This window comes from Typopeltis vanoorti, chromosome 4, assembly GCF_054136105.1.
Source record: "Typopeltis vanoorti isolate ZY-2024b chromosome 4, IOZ_Tvanoo_1.0, whole genome shotgun sequence".
NCBI lineage: Eukaryota > Metazoa > Arthropoda > Arachnida > Uropygi > Thelyphonidae > Typopeltis > Typopeltis vanoorti.
In genome coordinates, this window is record NC_143552.1 from 92,349,996 (window position 1) to 92,363,376 (window position 13,381).

A 13,381-nucleotide genomic window follows, 5' to 3' on the forward strand; every position below is an offset into this window, starting at 1 on the left:
ATCAACAAATTCCAGACTTATGTTTTTTTTGCACATTCTTGCAATCATATCATTCATTATCATCGCTCGTCTACTTAACTCGTAATTGTCAAAACGATGTTACACACACACACACACACTATCCTCCCATTGACACTTTTCCTCTTCACAATATGTAACAATGTTCTTGAATCTTTTGCTATCCGATTTATACCACCACTCAGGTCATTTGTACCCACCATAACTATCATTTTGTCTGCATCATGCCCTCTCTTTATTGCTAAAGCCACTCTTTCTATTGTCCCTCAGGCATACCACTCTCCATACCCTTAATCATAGAATCACCATATATCTTACCACTCTTAACTTCATTCATGTCCACACAAGCATCACTCATGGACTCGTTTTCTATGCTATTCAGCATGACTCTCCCAGTTTCTTTACTCAGTGCTCTTTTACTTACCCCCCCCACTCTCACAACATCTCATTTCTTCTAGACCTCTTGTGGTTTTATTTTGTTGACTCCCAATCACTCCCATACTATTTATTACTGCATCATTCACCAAAGACTCACCCATATGTAATCCTGTTCTAGTTACTTCAGCTAAAGTAATCCCTATAGTTTTAATTTCTCTGTTTAACACATTAAACTCAGTTTTAACTTCCAGTATCTCCTTACTGAGCACTTTCAATTCCTCATGCAGAAGATGAAGGTCATTTTTCATTTTCATGAACTCCCACCGAAGTTCTTCCGCTACGGTCCCGATGTCAGCTTCCATTCCTAAACGCTCCAGCCTATCCCTACACATCTCACATACGTCGACATTTTCATTCTTCTCATTTAGCCAGACCGACCATAGATCCTTCACATTCTTCGGCATAATGTAGCAGTTTTTGCAATGCATCCATTGCGAAAAATCTAACGCTGAGCCAGCCTGTTGTGTAGAAGTAGAGGTCCTGTGCGCCGTTGACTTATGTTTCTTGTTGGGCGCCATCTTTACACATTGACGTAGTGAAACAAATGGCAGTGAAAACACAATATATACAACACAGTTCCAAACAATAACACCACCAAAGGACACTTGTATCTAACCGATGCACAACCGCAGCACAATTTGAGACAAAAAGCCACACTCTGTTTAAATTTAAAAACACGTTTTCTAGCCTAACTAAACATGACCCCCACATTCACCAAAGACACTAGCGTCAATATGATTCTCCCTAAGTTTTCATCATCAGGAAACAACTGAAGATACCTAGTTAATCCACATTATATATCATTTACAAACAAGTTAAACAGCACAGGCCCAAGAACGGAACTCTGGTGCACACCACTAGTTATCCTCCTTTTTTTGAGACACTACTCATCATACACAACTTGCTGGTATCATTCAGAGAGCGCCAGTCTCTGATCCACTTAACCAATACATTATCTATTCCCAACCTCTGCAGCTTGTACACCAACTTGTCATATGATAATCTATCAAACACTTTTGCAAAATTGAAGAATATCAGTGCATATGATTTCTCCCTTATCTAACGCACTTGTTACCTTATCATAAAATGCAAATAAATTACTAAAAGAAGACCTTCCCTTTACAAATCCATGCTAACTAATATAAAGAATACTATGTTCATCAACTCAGTTTTGTATTCTATTCAATGATAAAAGGACCTCCCAGATGAATCTTTGACTCCATGAGGTCTTGAGGTGGTAATAATAATAATAATTCCTAACCAATCTCTCCAACATCTTGACTACAACTGCAGTTATACAGACTGGTCTATAATTGGAAAATTCTGTCTTAGAACCATGCTTGAAGAGTGGTACTAATTTGCTTTCTTTCTACTCCTTAGGAATCTTACCCACTGCAAGGCTTTCATTAAATAACTATGTCAAGGGTATAGCTAACTGTCATGCACATTCTTTAATAATATCTTGTGATATGTATCTATTCCCACAGCCTTATTAACATCTAACCCAATCAAGACCTGATACACCACTGATTCTTTCACTACCAATTCTCTTAGTACTTGCCTTCATTGTAAATATTGCATACCATCATTTACACCAGTATGATATGCAGTGATGAAGTATCCATTCAATAATTCCACTATATCCTTTACAATGGTCACTCTGCTACCATGACTATTCACCAGTGTTAACCTGCCATAATTATTCTTCTTCTTGTTTACCATATAGCAGAAGAATTCCTTGAATTAACCATGCCCTGACCAGGCAATGTCCATTCATACTGCACCTTTTTCTTTCTTTACCATGCTCATCACCTTCCTAGCCAGTGGATTTGATGGCCACCAACTGTCTTGTACCTCTTCCATAACATTTTCTTTTCCAACACAGCTTGCTTGATTTCACTGTTCATTTACTTCACTCCTACTCTGTTTACTCCCTTCACTCTTGGCATGCAGTTATACATTGCTTGTGTTAAATACTGCCATTTGAATTCTGCACTGTCAACAACATCTTTTCTGCACAGCTCATCTACCCAATATATTGATGCCAGTTTAACTACATTGTTTTTCATTATCATCCACCTTATAGTTCCACATGTATACTTTCTTGATAACAACCTTTTCTAGTTTGGCTACCTTGCAAGCCACTATCTCATGACCATTCTCACCAACAGGTGGCAGTGTTTGAATCTTCATTCACAACCACATCCTGTGAAGATATCACCAAATCCAAGACTGTAAAATCTCTAGTTATTTTTATCACATGTAGATATTTATCCCCCCAGGAATTGAAAAAACTCATTCTCCTTGTTCCAATACATTATCCCATCCTTCCAATCTATATTCCTGTAATTAAAGAGTACTGTCAGGATCACCATCTTTTTATTACATGCCCAATCAACATTTGACAATCAGTATTCTCTAAATTCCCTGACCTATAACAGTATTTTCTGGATATACCAATTTGTTAATTTTATCTTCATGCCACACAGATTTTAAAATCTTCACATGTAACATCACTTACATGTGAACAAAACTTCACATGTAATAACATGGAATTGTGTACACAAATTGTAGAGGAATTTGTGTACACAATTCCTCTGCAATTATTAACAGTATTCACCTTCCTTTTTTCACTTTCCTATCCTTCTAGAAAATTGTGTCTTTCCATTTCTCTTTCTGACATTACATCATCCTCAGACAATTGAGTTGCACTTATAAACCTCAGTATCATAATATGTCTATTCAGTGATGCCATGTCTAGAAAAAATTTCTGTGAATAATAATAAAGATCTGTTGATGCTATAATATCACTTAAACATAAACATTAAAAGAAAATGATTAGTAAAACAATTTTGTTTTTCAGCTTGAAAGAATCAAGAATTTTGATTTTGATGAATGGCGAAGAAGAGTAAGTGATAACCTTTCAGCCCCCTTTTTTATTCACTATTTTTAACTTAAAGGCTAATCAGTAATTATTCAAACTTAAATAAAAGCAATTATTACTTAAATAGTGGATATTTCTTTGATTTTATTGCTTATTCATATCTATATATATAATTTAATTGGATGCTGCTATAGGCCAGAGAATGTGAAGAGTAGCGATGAAGAACGTAAGCAACTTGAGTTAGTGAACAAGGGAAGAGTAATCATTATAGGTGATTTCAATTATGGTAATATAGATTGGAAATTTTAGTATTTGGGAATAAGGAAAAGGAATTTCTTGCAAGTCAACCATCTTAAACAATATGTAAAACAGGTCACGTGAGGATCGAGAGTATTAATTTGCTCATTTCATTAGAGGATGTGATTGTGAGTTGGGTGTCACATTTTCCTCCAGTTGGTGCAAGTGATCATGAACTGATTACCTGGGTGGTGGCTAACCATATGAAGACTTTTGTCAGGAAAGGATATGTGTGGAACTACAAAGCCAGTCATTATCAAAAACTTAGGAGACAGCATGGAGCTCTAGCATGGAATGAGAAGTTAAGCAGGAAGAAAATAAATGCCTTGGGCACTGACAAAGAGATATTTAATAGCACCAGTGTATGAATGAATTCTGAAGGTCAAATACTGAATAAAGTATGAAGAGTACAAAAAGCAAGCCAGGAAGATGATTCAGTTGGTAAAGACAGTAAGAGTATGAGCAGAAGTTAACAAGTCATGCCAAGAAAAATCTTAGGGAATTATCAAAGAAAGAGTAATACAGCTTCGTTTTGGCAATGAAAAATAAATAGAAAGAGGATATATTAAAGATCCAGCTTTATTTCAGACTTATGTACTATAACAAGGCAACAAATGTATTCAAGGGAGATGCATAATCCTGTGGTATAATGCTATAATCATATGGATAGTGCTTGGCATGATATTTAGGACCTCTCTCGATGAGTCTAAGGACTCCATGGAGCAGTCCATAATAATAATAATAATCTTATATATTTTTATCTGTTGAGAAAAAATGTATAAGATGGCTATGACCTATGGCATAGTCATGGTTGAGTGCTGGTTGACTCCACCAGCACTTTAGTTGAGGGAGGAATGCAGCATTTGCTAATCTGGCTAAGTTGCATACACCCAGGTAGATCCTATTGAACTCATAAAAATTGCACAAAATTTTAACTTTTTTACAAATAATTAATTTTTACAGAGATGCATTTAACCATAGATGTTTTTTTATATGTGTATTATGCATTAATCAACTTTTTAAAATTACAAAAACGTTGTGAACCTATAGTAACATTAGTGTCATAGGTAGGTTAAGGATTTTTTTTTAATATATTTATTAATTTTTAAAATTTTAGTATTTTTTATTTATTTTTTATCTAATCTAAAAACCCTGTTTTAGAGTCTAAACATGGGACTTTTTCATGCTACTTCAGCTTCCAATATCTAGGGAAGTGGTCATGCACTGGACGATGAAATTCATTTATCACCTAAAGAAGTCAGTAACATTCATGCCCATAGTGTAATTCAAACCCACACCCTGTTGTTTAGAGAGCAGTTGTGCTAGCCACTAGGCAAATCAGGCTGACATACATTCTTGTACATAAGATGTTATTTACTTATGTAGTTTTTGTTGTTTCAAGGATACTTGCGACATAAGGCTGAATGATATAATCACGTAATCACAAGAAAGATATTTATTTAACCAAATATTTCGGTCTGGAAATAGCAGAGACCATTGTCAGTGGTAATACAAGAACAGTTTAAAAATACAAGCTAGAATACTAACAATAGATCGTTAAAATTATAACATGCCGCATGATGTTAAATCACTAAGTATGAAACGGAATATTTTGAAGTACAAACATGATTGAATTTGCTATTAAAAAAAAAAAATTAATTAATGAGTAATCTTGATTAGACTTTTCCAGATTTTTGATATAGATATACAGTCATTACGATTCAGGTTAGGACAATGGAGCAAGGCCTCCACGCTTTCCTTGAACAAACGTTCAAACCTATAACGGGATCTATGTAAGAGGCGAGTCTTGGACCAAAGGATGCTGTGGTTAGTTTCAATCCCATGTTGAGCCAATCCAGACTTTTCAGGTTTGTTGTGAAGAATGGATGATTGATGTTCTTGGATTCTTTTTTCAAGAGAACATCCAGTTTGTCCAAAATAAAAGAGATCACAGTTGCATGGAATTTGATAAACTCCAGGAAGAGATAAAGTTGAGCGTTTGTCTTTAGGAGAAGGAAAATGAGAAGACAATTTGTTAATAGATGAATACGTAGTTGTTAAATCATATTTCTTTAAAATTCTTGCGATAGGTTCTGAAATACCGGATATATAAGGAATAGGCACTCGACGTGTTGAAACTTTGTTGTTTTGTAGAGGATTATAAGAATTGAGAAGACGTTGAGTACTTTTTTCAGAAAAGCCATTGAGTTTCATGTGTTGTTGGATAGTAGAAAGTTCTTTCTGTAGATAATCAAAAGTAGAACAATTAGTTTTGGCTCTTCTGATGAGGCATTTTAAAATTCCTGTTTTTTGACATGGATGATGGGCTGATTCTTTAAGAATATAACGACCCGTGAATGTTGGTTTCCTGTATACTGTAGTTGTAAAAATATTTGAAGGTGATCGGATGAGGAGAACATCTAAAAAAGATAACTGGTTGTTTTCTTCTAATTCCATAGTAAACTTTATGCGATGATTCAAGGAATTAATACTGTTTAAAAAGGAAGGTAAAGCGTTTTTGCTGTGAGGCCAAATAGTAAATATGTCATCTATATATCTTACCCAAAAAGATGGTTGAGGGAAAATAGATGCGAAGAGGACTTTTTCTAAATGTTCTAAATAAAAGTTGGCTAAAGCCGGAGAAAGAGGACTTCCCATGGCCGTTCCTTCTACTTGGTTATAAAATTTGTTTTGATATACGAAATATCCAGAATGTATTACGAAATCAAATAGTTTTATAATATCTTGAGGAAAGATGCCAGCAAGTAATTTTAAAGTTTCCTTGAGAGGTACATTGGTATATAAAGATTCTATATCAAAACTAACCATAAGATCTGTAGGTTGTAATGAGACATTTTTTAATTTTTCTAAGAAATCTGAGGAGTTTTTTATAAATGAATTAGAGTTGCCAATGTGAGATTTCAATAATTTAGCTAGATATTTGGCTATATGGTAAGTAGGAGAATCAATACAATCTACTATTGGACGAAGAGGATAGTCAATCTTATGGATTTTTGGAAGGCCATAAAATCTAGGAGATCTTGCAAAATGAGTTTTAAGTCTTTCAATTGTGTCTTTATCCAAACTGATGACTTCATCAAGGAGAGAATTTAATTTCTTTAGTTGTCTGTTGGTTGGATTATAATCAATTGGATAATTGATTATAATCCAATCCAATAGATAATTGGATTGTAAATATATCCGGACGTCCTTCGACTAAAAGCGAAACCCTCATCCTGTCAAAAGGACATGATTTTTCTATTGTTCCAAATAAAATACCATATCTTGATTTCCTAGTTAATATTGAGAGGAATCTTAATCATCTAACCAGTGATAATGCTAATGCTCTTCGCCTAGAAGTCGCTTCGTCTCTACTTAAGGCTAAACTTCCTCCTTCCAACATATCTCCTTCTGAAATGAAATCTTTACAGTCCTTGAGAAAAAATAATCACCTCATTATCACTAAAGCTGACAAGGGAAAAGCAACAGTAGTTATGGACTCAGCAAATTACAGAAGAAAACTTTCTCTTTTGCTTCGAGATCACTCCACATATCAAGAAATTGATTATAATCCAACCAACAGACAACCAAAGAAATTAAATTCTCTCCTTGATGAAGTCATCAGTTTGGATAAAGACACAATTGAAAGACTTAAAATTCATTTTGCAAGACCTCCTATATTTTATGGCCTTCCAAAAATCCATAAGATTGACTATCCTCTTCGTCCAATAGTAGATTGTATTGATTCTCCTACTTACCGTATAGCCAAATATCTAGCTAAATTATTGAAATCTCACATTGGCAACTCTAATTCTTTTATAAAAAACTCCTCAGATTTCTTAGAAAAATTAAAAAATGTCTCATTACAACTTACAGATCTTATGGTTAGTTTTGATATAGAATCTTTATATACCAATATACCTCTCAAGGAAACTTTAAAATTACTTGCTGGCATCTTTCCTCAAGATATTATAAAACTATTCAATTTCGTAATACATTCTGGATATTTCGTATATCAAAACAAATTTTATAACCAAGTAGAAGGAACGGCCATGGGAAGTCCTCTTTCTCCGGCTTTAGCCAACTTTTATTTAGAACATTTAGAAAAAGTCCTCTTCGCATCTATTTTCCCTCAACCATCTTTTTGGGTAAGATATATAGATGACATATTTACTATTTGGCCTCACAGCAAAAACGCTTTACCTTCCTTTTTAAACAGTATTAATTCCTTGAATCATCGCATAAAGTTTACTATGGAATTAGAAGAAAACAACCAGTTATCTTTTTTAGACGTTCTCCTCATCCGATCACCTTCAAATATTTTTACAACTACAGTATACAGGAAACCAACATTCACGGGTCGTTATATTCTTAAAGAATCAGCCCATCATCCATGTCAAAAAACAGGAATTTTAAAATGCCTCATCAGAAGAGCCAAAACTAATTGTTCTACTTTTGATTATCTACAGAAAGAACTTTCTACTATCCAACAACACATGAAACTCAATGGCTTTTCTGAAAAAAGTACTCAACGTCTTCTCAATTCTTATAATCCTCTACAAAACAACAAAGTTTCAACACGTCGAGTGCCTATTCCTTATATATCCGGTATTTCAGAACCTATCGCAAGAATTTTAAAGAAATATGATTTAACAACTACGTATTCACCTATTAACAAATTGTCTTCTCATTTTCCTTCTCCTAAAGACAAATGCTCAACTTTATCTCTTCCTGGAGTTTATCAAATTCCATGCAACTGTGATCTCTTTTATTTTGGACAAACTGGATGTTCTCTTGAAAAAAGAATCCAAGAACATCAATCATCCATTCTTCACAACAAACCTGAAAAGTCTGGATTGGCTCAACATGGGATTGAAACTAACCACAGCATCCTTTGGTCCAAGACTCGCCTCTTACATAGATCCCGTTATAGGTTTGAATGTTTGTTCAAGGAAAGCGTGGAGGCCTTGCTCCATTGTCCTAACCTGAATCATAATGACTGTATATCTATATCAAAAATCTGGGAAAGTCTAATCAAGATTACTCATTAATTAATTTTTTTTTTTTAATAGCAAATTCAATCATGTTTGTACTTCAAAATATTCCGTTTCATACTTAGTGATTTAACATCATGCGGCGTGTTATAATTTTAACGATCTATTGTTAGTATTCTAGCTTGTATTTTTAAACTGTTCTTGTATTACCACTGACAATGGTCTGCTATTTCCAGACCGAAATATTTGGTTAAATAAATATCTTTCTTGTGATTACGTGATTATATCATTATGTAGTTTTTATTTATTTATTTATTACCTTGTGAAGGTGAATGGCAGATATGATTTCTGTTGACCAACCACACATTGCCAAAATTTGGTATGCTCAACATTATGGTTGCCAGCAGTGTAGCATGCATAGGGTGACCTGTGCCCTCGCCCCAAGCACCATGTCCTAAGGGGCACTATTTGAAGTCATAGAGCAAATTTTTTTTTATTAGAGGTGCCAGTTCTTATCTCTGCCCCAGGTGCCAGTTTACTACACTACTAGTTGCCAGAACATCATTAGTTATTTATCTAAGTGGAGAAATTCTGTGTAGTTATTTTTTCAGAAAATGTTATTTGTATGATTTAGTAAAATTGAGTTAACTTCCATAGATTATTGTTTTAATTAGTATAAGATGTAATGTCGACAATCTGTTCTTGTTTTCTCTTAGTTCCTTAACTGGATGAATAACAAGAAATCTCGAATAATGGATCTTTTCCGTAAAATTGATAAAAACAACGATGGTAAAGTTACTAGGGAAGAATTTATTGAAGGAATATTAAAATCTAGTAAGTTTTGTATATAATGCATAGTGATGAATATTAAGTTATGTTGTTAACTTTTGTGTTTCTGGACATTTTTATCTGCAAACTAATTCAGTCTGTATTTATTATGTACTACTGTAAAAAAAAAAAAAAAAAAAAAGGTTTGAAGGCAGATGGTCCAAGATTTTTTGTCCTTTTATAAATAGGATTGGACGAATAGCCTCAAACCCAGGTGCTTTCAGAGCATTTCTTCCAATTATTTTCAAATCGAAATAGGATTGGGTGAAGAATCTCAAACCCAGGTACTTTCAGGGCATTTCATTTAATTATTTTCAATTAGACAAATAACATTGGACAAAATGTCCTACTGGATGAGAAAAGTCCAGTAGGACATTTTGGACAAAATCGAGGGAATGAACAAGATTTTGATGAACTGCCCTGAAACCAAAAATACAGTATGTTTTTGTGGGAAGTTTTTGCTTTCGAAACCACATTATAATATAAATAAGGAGTTTAATAAAAATAAGCAATTAAAATCTGACATGTTTCATACTTTATAAGACTTACATCATCAGGGGTAGTGGTACATAAAAGTTTTATACAACAAAAGGCTATTGATAATTAATTACACATATTAGATGTTTTTGATAACTTCACAACTGTTAAATATAATTGATAAACCTATATGCATGTTGGAACATTGCATACATTCTGTTGTATCACATGTGCTATATCCTAGGTCCACGACTGTTAAATTTTTGATGAAAGCAGGCCATACTTGATGCAAAATATTAATTTTGCATTAAGTATGGTCTTGTTGCATTGCATAGGGATCCTGAGCATTTGCGAGGCTTTTTTAAATTTTCTTGTTAAATGGTTACAATCAATATATGACATTTTTGTTTGTTGTCAGAGTATTTGATGGCCAGTAGCAGTTGTGTGGAATGCCAGGCCTGATTTATGGTCTCTTCTTTTTTTGACATATGTGTTCAGACATGTGGATCTCTCTCTCTCCGGCCCTTCCTGTCTGGCCTACATAACAAATGCCACAAGTGCAGTGAATCTCGTAGATGCCTGGTTTTTCATGGGAGTAATGTGGAGGTTTTGGTGGATGTAGGAATCTTGATATTTTTTGTAAAGGTAAAAAAGAACTTTCATGTTGTACTCACAGAGCAATGCAGCCACTTTGTCTGTGACATTCTTGATATAAGGCAGTGTGATTGCATTCTTGAAATCTTGTTTAAGTAAGAGAGTTGCAGGAGATGTATTAAGAATTTTTCTGATTGTCTTTGTTTCAAAACCATTAAGTACAAGGTTCTGTTTCAGATAGTGCAGTACTTTATTCCTTTTAGTTGACATGCTTGATATATTGTATGCCCTGTCTCATAAAGTTTTAATTATGCCTATGTTTTGCAATGGATGGTGGTGTGAAGTGGCATTTAAAAATCTCCTGTTGTGGTAGGTTTTCTGTATACAGAAAAGGATAACCTTTTTTTCCTCTTTGTTTACTTCGACAAAGATATCAAGGAATGATAAGCCTCGCAAATGGTCAGGATCCCTACACAATGCAATAAAAATCAAGGCTTAATTTTACATCAAGTATGGTCTACTCTCATCAAAAATTTAACTGTCACTGACCGAGGATATAGCACACGTGATACCACAGAATATGATAGTAACAACTAGCTATGTTCCAACAGGTATACAGTAATGAATTTACCATTTGTATTCTGGCTTATCACTTATATTTAACAGTTGTGAAGTTATCAAAAACATCTAATATGTGTAATTAATTGTTAATAGGCTTTTGTTGTGTAAAACTTTTATGTACCACTACTCCTGATGATGTAAGTTTTATGACATATGAAACTTGTCGAGTTTTAATTGCTTATTTTTTTATTAAACTCTTTATTTATATTATAATGTGGTCTCAATACCGAAAACTTCCCACAAACTTACATTTGTAGCATGTTTTTATTAGCAGTAGTCATAGTTTCCATCAGATGGAATAGACTAATTTGAACCAATGTTATGTCCATCTCATGAATGAGTTGTGAGTTAATAGTAAACATTTCTTTAAAACTTAATTTTTGGGAATCCTAATTCAAATGCCAGAGTTTTCAGTTATTTAGATCCATGTTGAATAAAATTAGCATATTTGAACATGTCAATTTAATATAAACAGTTAATTGTTGAGAAGTTTGAGTTTAAAATCAAAACTCACACTATGGAAATTATAATATACAATGTTCTTGTTTCTGTATAAAACTGTTTTAACATGTAAACACAAGAAATGTTAAATAAAAATAACACTTGATTTACAAATATTTCAGCTTGAAAGCATCTTCAGTGGAGGAATAGTTATACAAGGTGGAATGCTCACGTTTTGGCAAATTCTCAGGGAGAGTTTGTCAAAACATCAACAATATCTTCTTACTTCCTTGAATTCTTCAATCTAAAACAAAAAGCAGAAAAATATCAAATTCTGTTCACTTTGTTGTAAAGTTCCGGATACCTTACAGGTATCTGGAACTTTACAACAGGCCATTTAAGGAAAAAGAACTGAACATTGCTTTGCTTCAATGTCAACCAACTATTGCGAGACCAAATGACATCCATTATGAGATGAATGAACATCTCTTGCCATTCTTTATGAATCAGTGGTTTTATTTTTTCAACAGAATCTTTAGTGAGAAAGAATTTCCAGATTCCTGGCAATGAGTAGTTATAACTGCCTTTCCAGAGCTAGGTAAAGATCCAAAAATGCCAACAAATTTATATCTAGTAAACAAAGAATGTTTGTTCTCTAGAAACCATAAAAAAAGGAGTTTTTTTGTGGTTTTCTGGAAAGAAACCATAAACTCACTCACCATTTGTCATATTCTAGTGGAGTGTAAATGAATGAATGAAGGAATGAAATTTTTACTTATGTGGCTGAGCCAATACACTCAGATAAAATTTTATCAGACTCAGAAAAATTGCCTGACATTTTTAACTTTTTAAAAAGAATTAATTTCTCTACAATCAGATTTGATTAAAAATTCTATTTTTTATTTAGATAATACTGCATTATTTAACTTTATTTTTAAGTAATAAATTTTTTTTTTCTGTTCATAACATATTTACTAATTTATCCCTTTATGACTGTTTATTAATACCTTGTGTATTGCTGTAACATCAGATATGGTGCAGTATGACTTTTGCTGTCCTTGCACCAATAAACTATAAATCAACCAACCTAAAGCACATGTTTGAGACTAAATTGAATGTTATAAAGGATAGTAATGGAGCAGCATGAACAGAAAAACAAGAAATCAAAAAGATGGAAAGAGTACTATGAGGAACTGTACAGCAGAGAGGATGAGGAAATATTTGAAGAGACCCCCCCCCATCTTCCCAGAGGAATCTTAAGTTGTAACTGCTTCTACTTAGACATCAGGTTGAAAGAGCAGTTAAAGGCTTACTATCTATAAGACCCAGGTGCAGATGAATAAAATCCAGGCAGAATTAATTAACGTGATAGAGGAATAAGATTGTGTCATATTGTTCGCCATATCCTTATAATCAAAAATTAATGTATAGAACTACTAGATTAATCTCTCATGCAAGCAAGATTATGCTAATGCTTATTCTAAATAGGAATGAGATGCCTAAGGAACATGCTTGTTAAAGGAAGAGCAAGGATACCAGAAACCAAGTCCTTTGACTTAGGCACATCATTGAGAAGTATAGAAGGTTGAAACATTCCTTTAGTAATGGGCTTCATAGACTGCTTAAAAGCTTATGACTGTGTTCTGCATGTGAAATTGGGAAATAATGAAATTATGAATTTTCCTGAAGTTGATAGCTAATTTGTACAATGAGAAAGTAGCCATAACAAGAAGAGGTGCTGGATTAACTGATTGCTTCAGGTCAGCAAGGAAATTAGGAATGGATGCCT

The 13,381-nt window shown here is 33.6% G+C and overlaps 1 protein-coding gene across 1 annotated transcript in view; it reads left to right on the forward strand.

Annotated features, from left to right (window-relative positions):
- The window catches only part of LOC150107495 (uncharacterized), a 1,121,546-nt gene that overhangs the window by 992,782 nt on the left and 115,383 nt on the right, over positions 1 to 13,381 (forward strand). The window contains exons 80-81 of the mRNA XM_090392112.1: positions 3,320 to 3,364; positions 9,348 to 9,465. Coding sequence (XP_090248238.1) covers positions 3,320 to 3,364; positions 9,348 to 9,465 — 163 coding nt within the window. The remainder of the gene's footprint in view (positions 1 to 3,319; positions 3,365 to 9,347; positions 9,466 to 13,381) is intronic.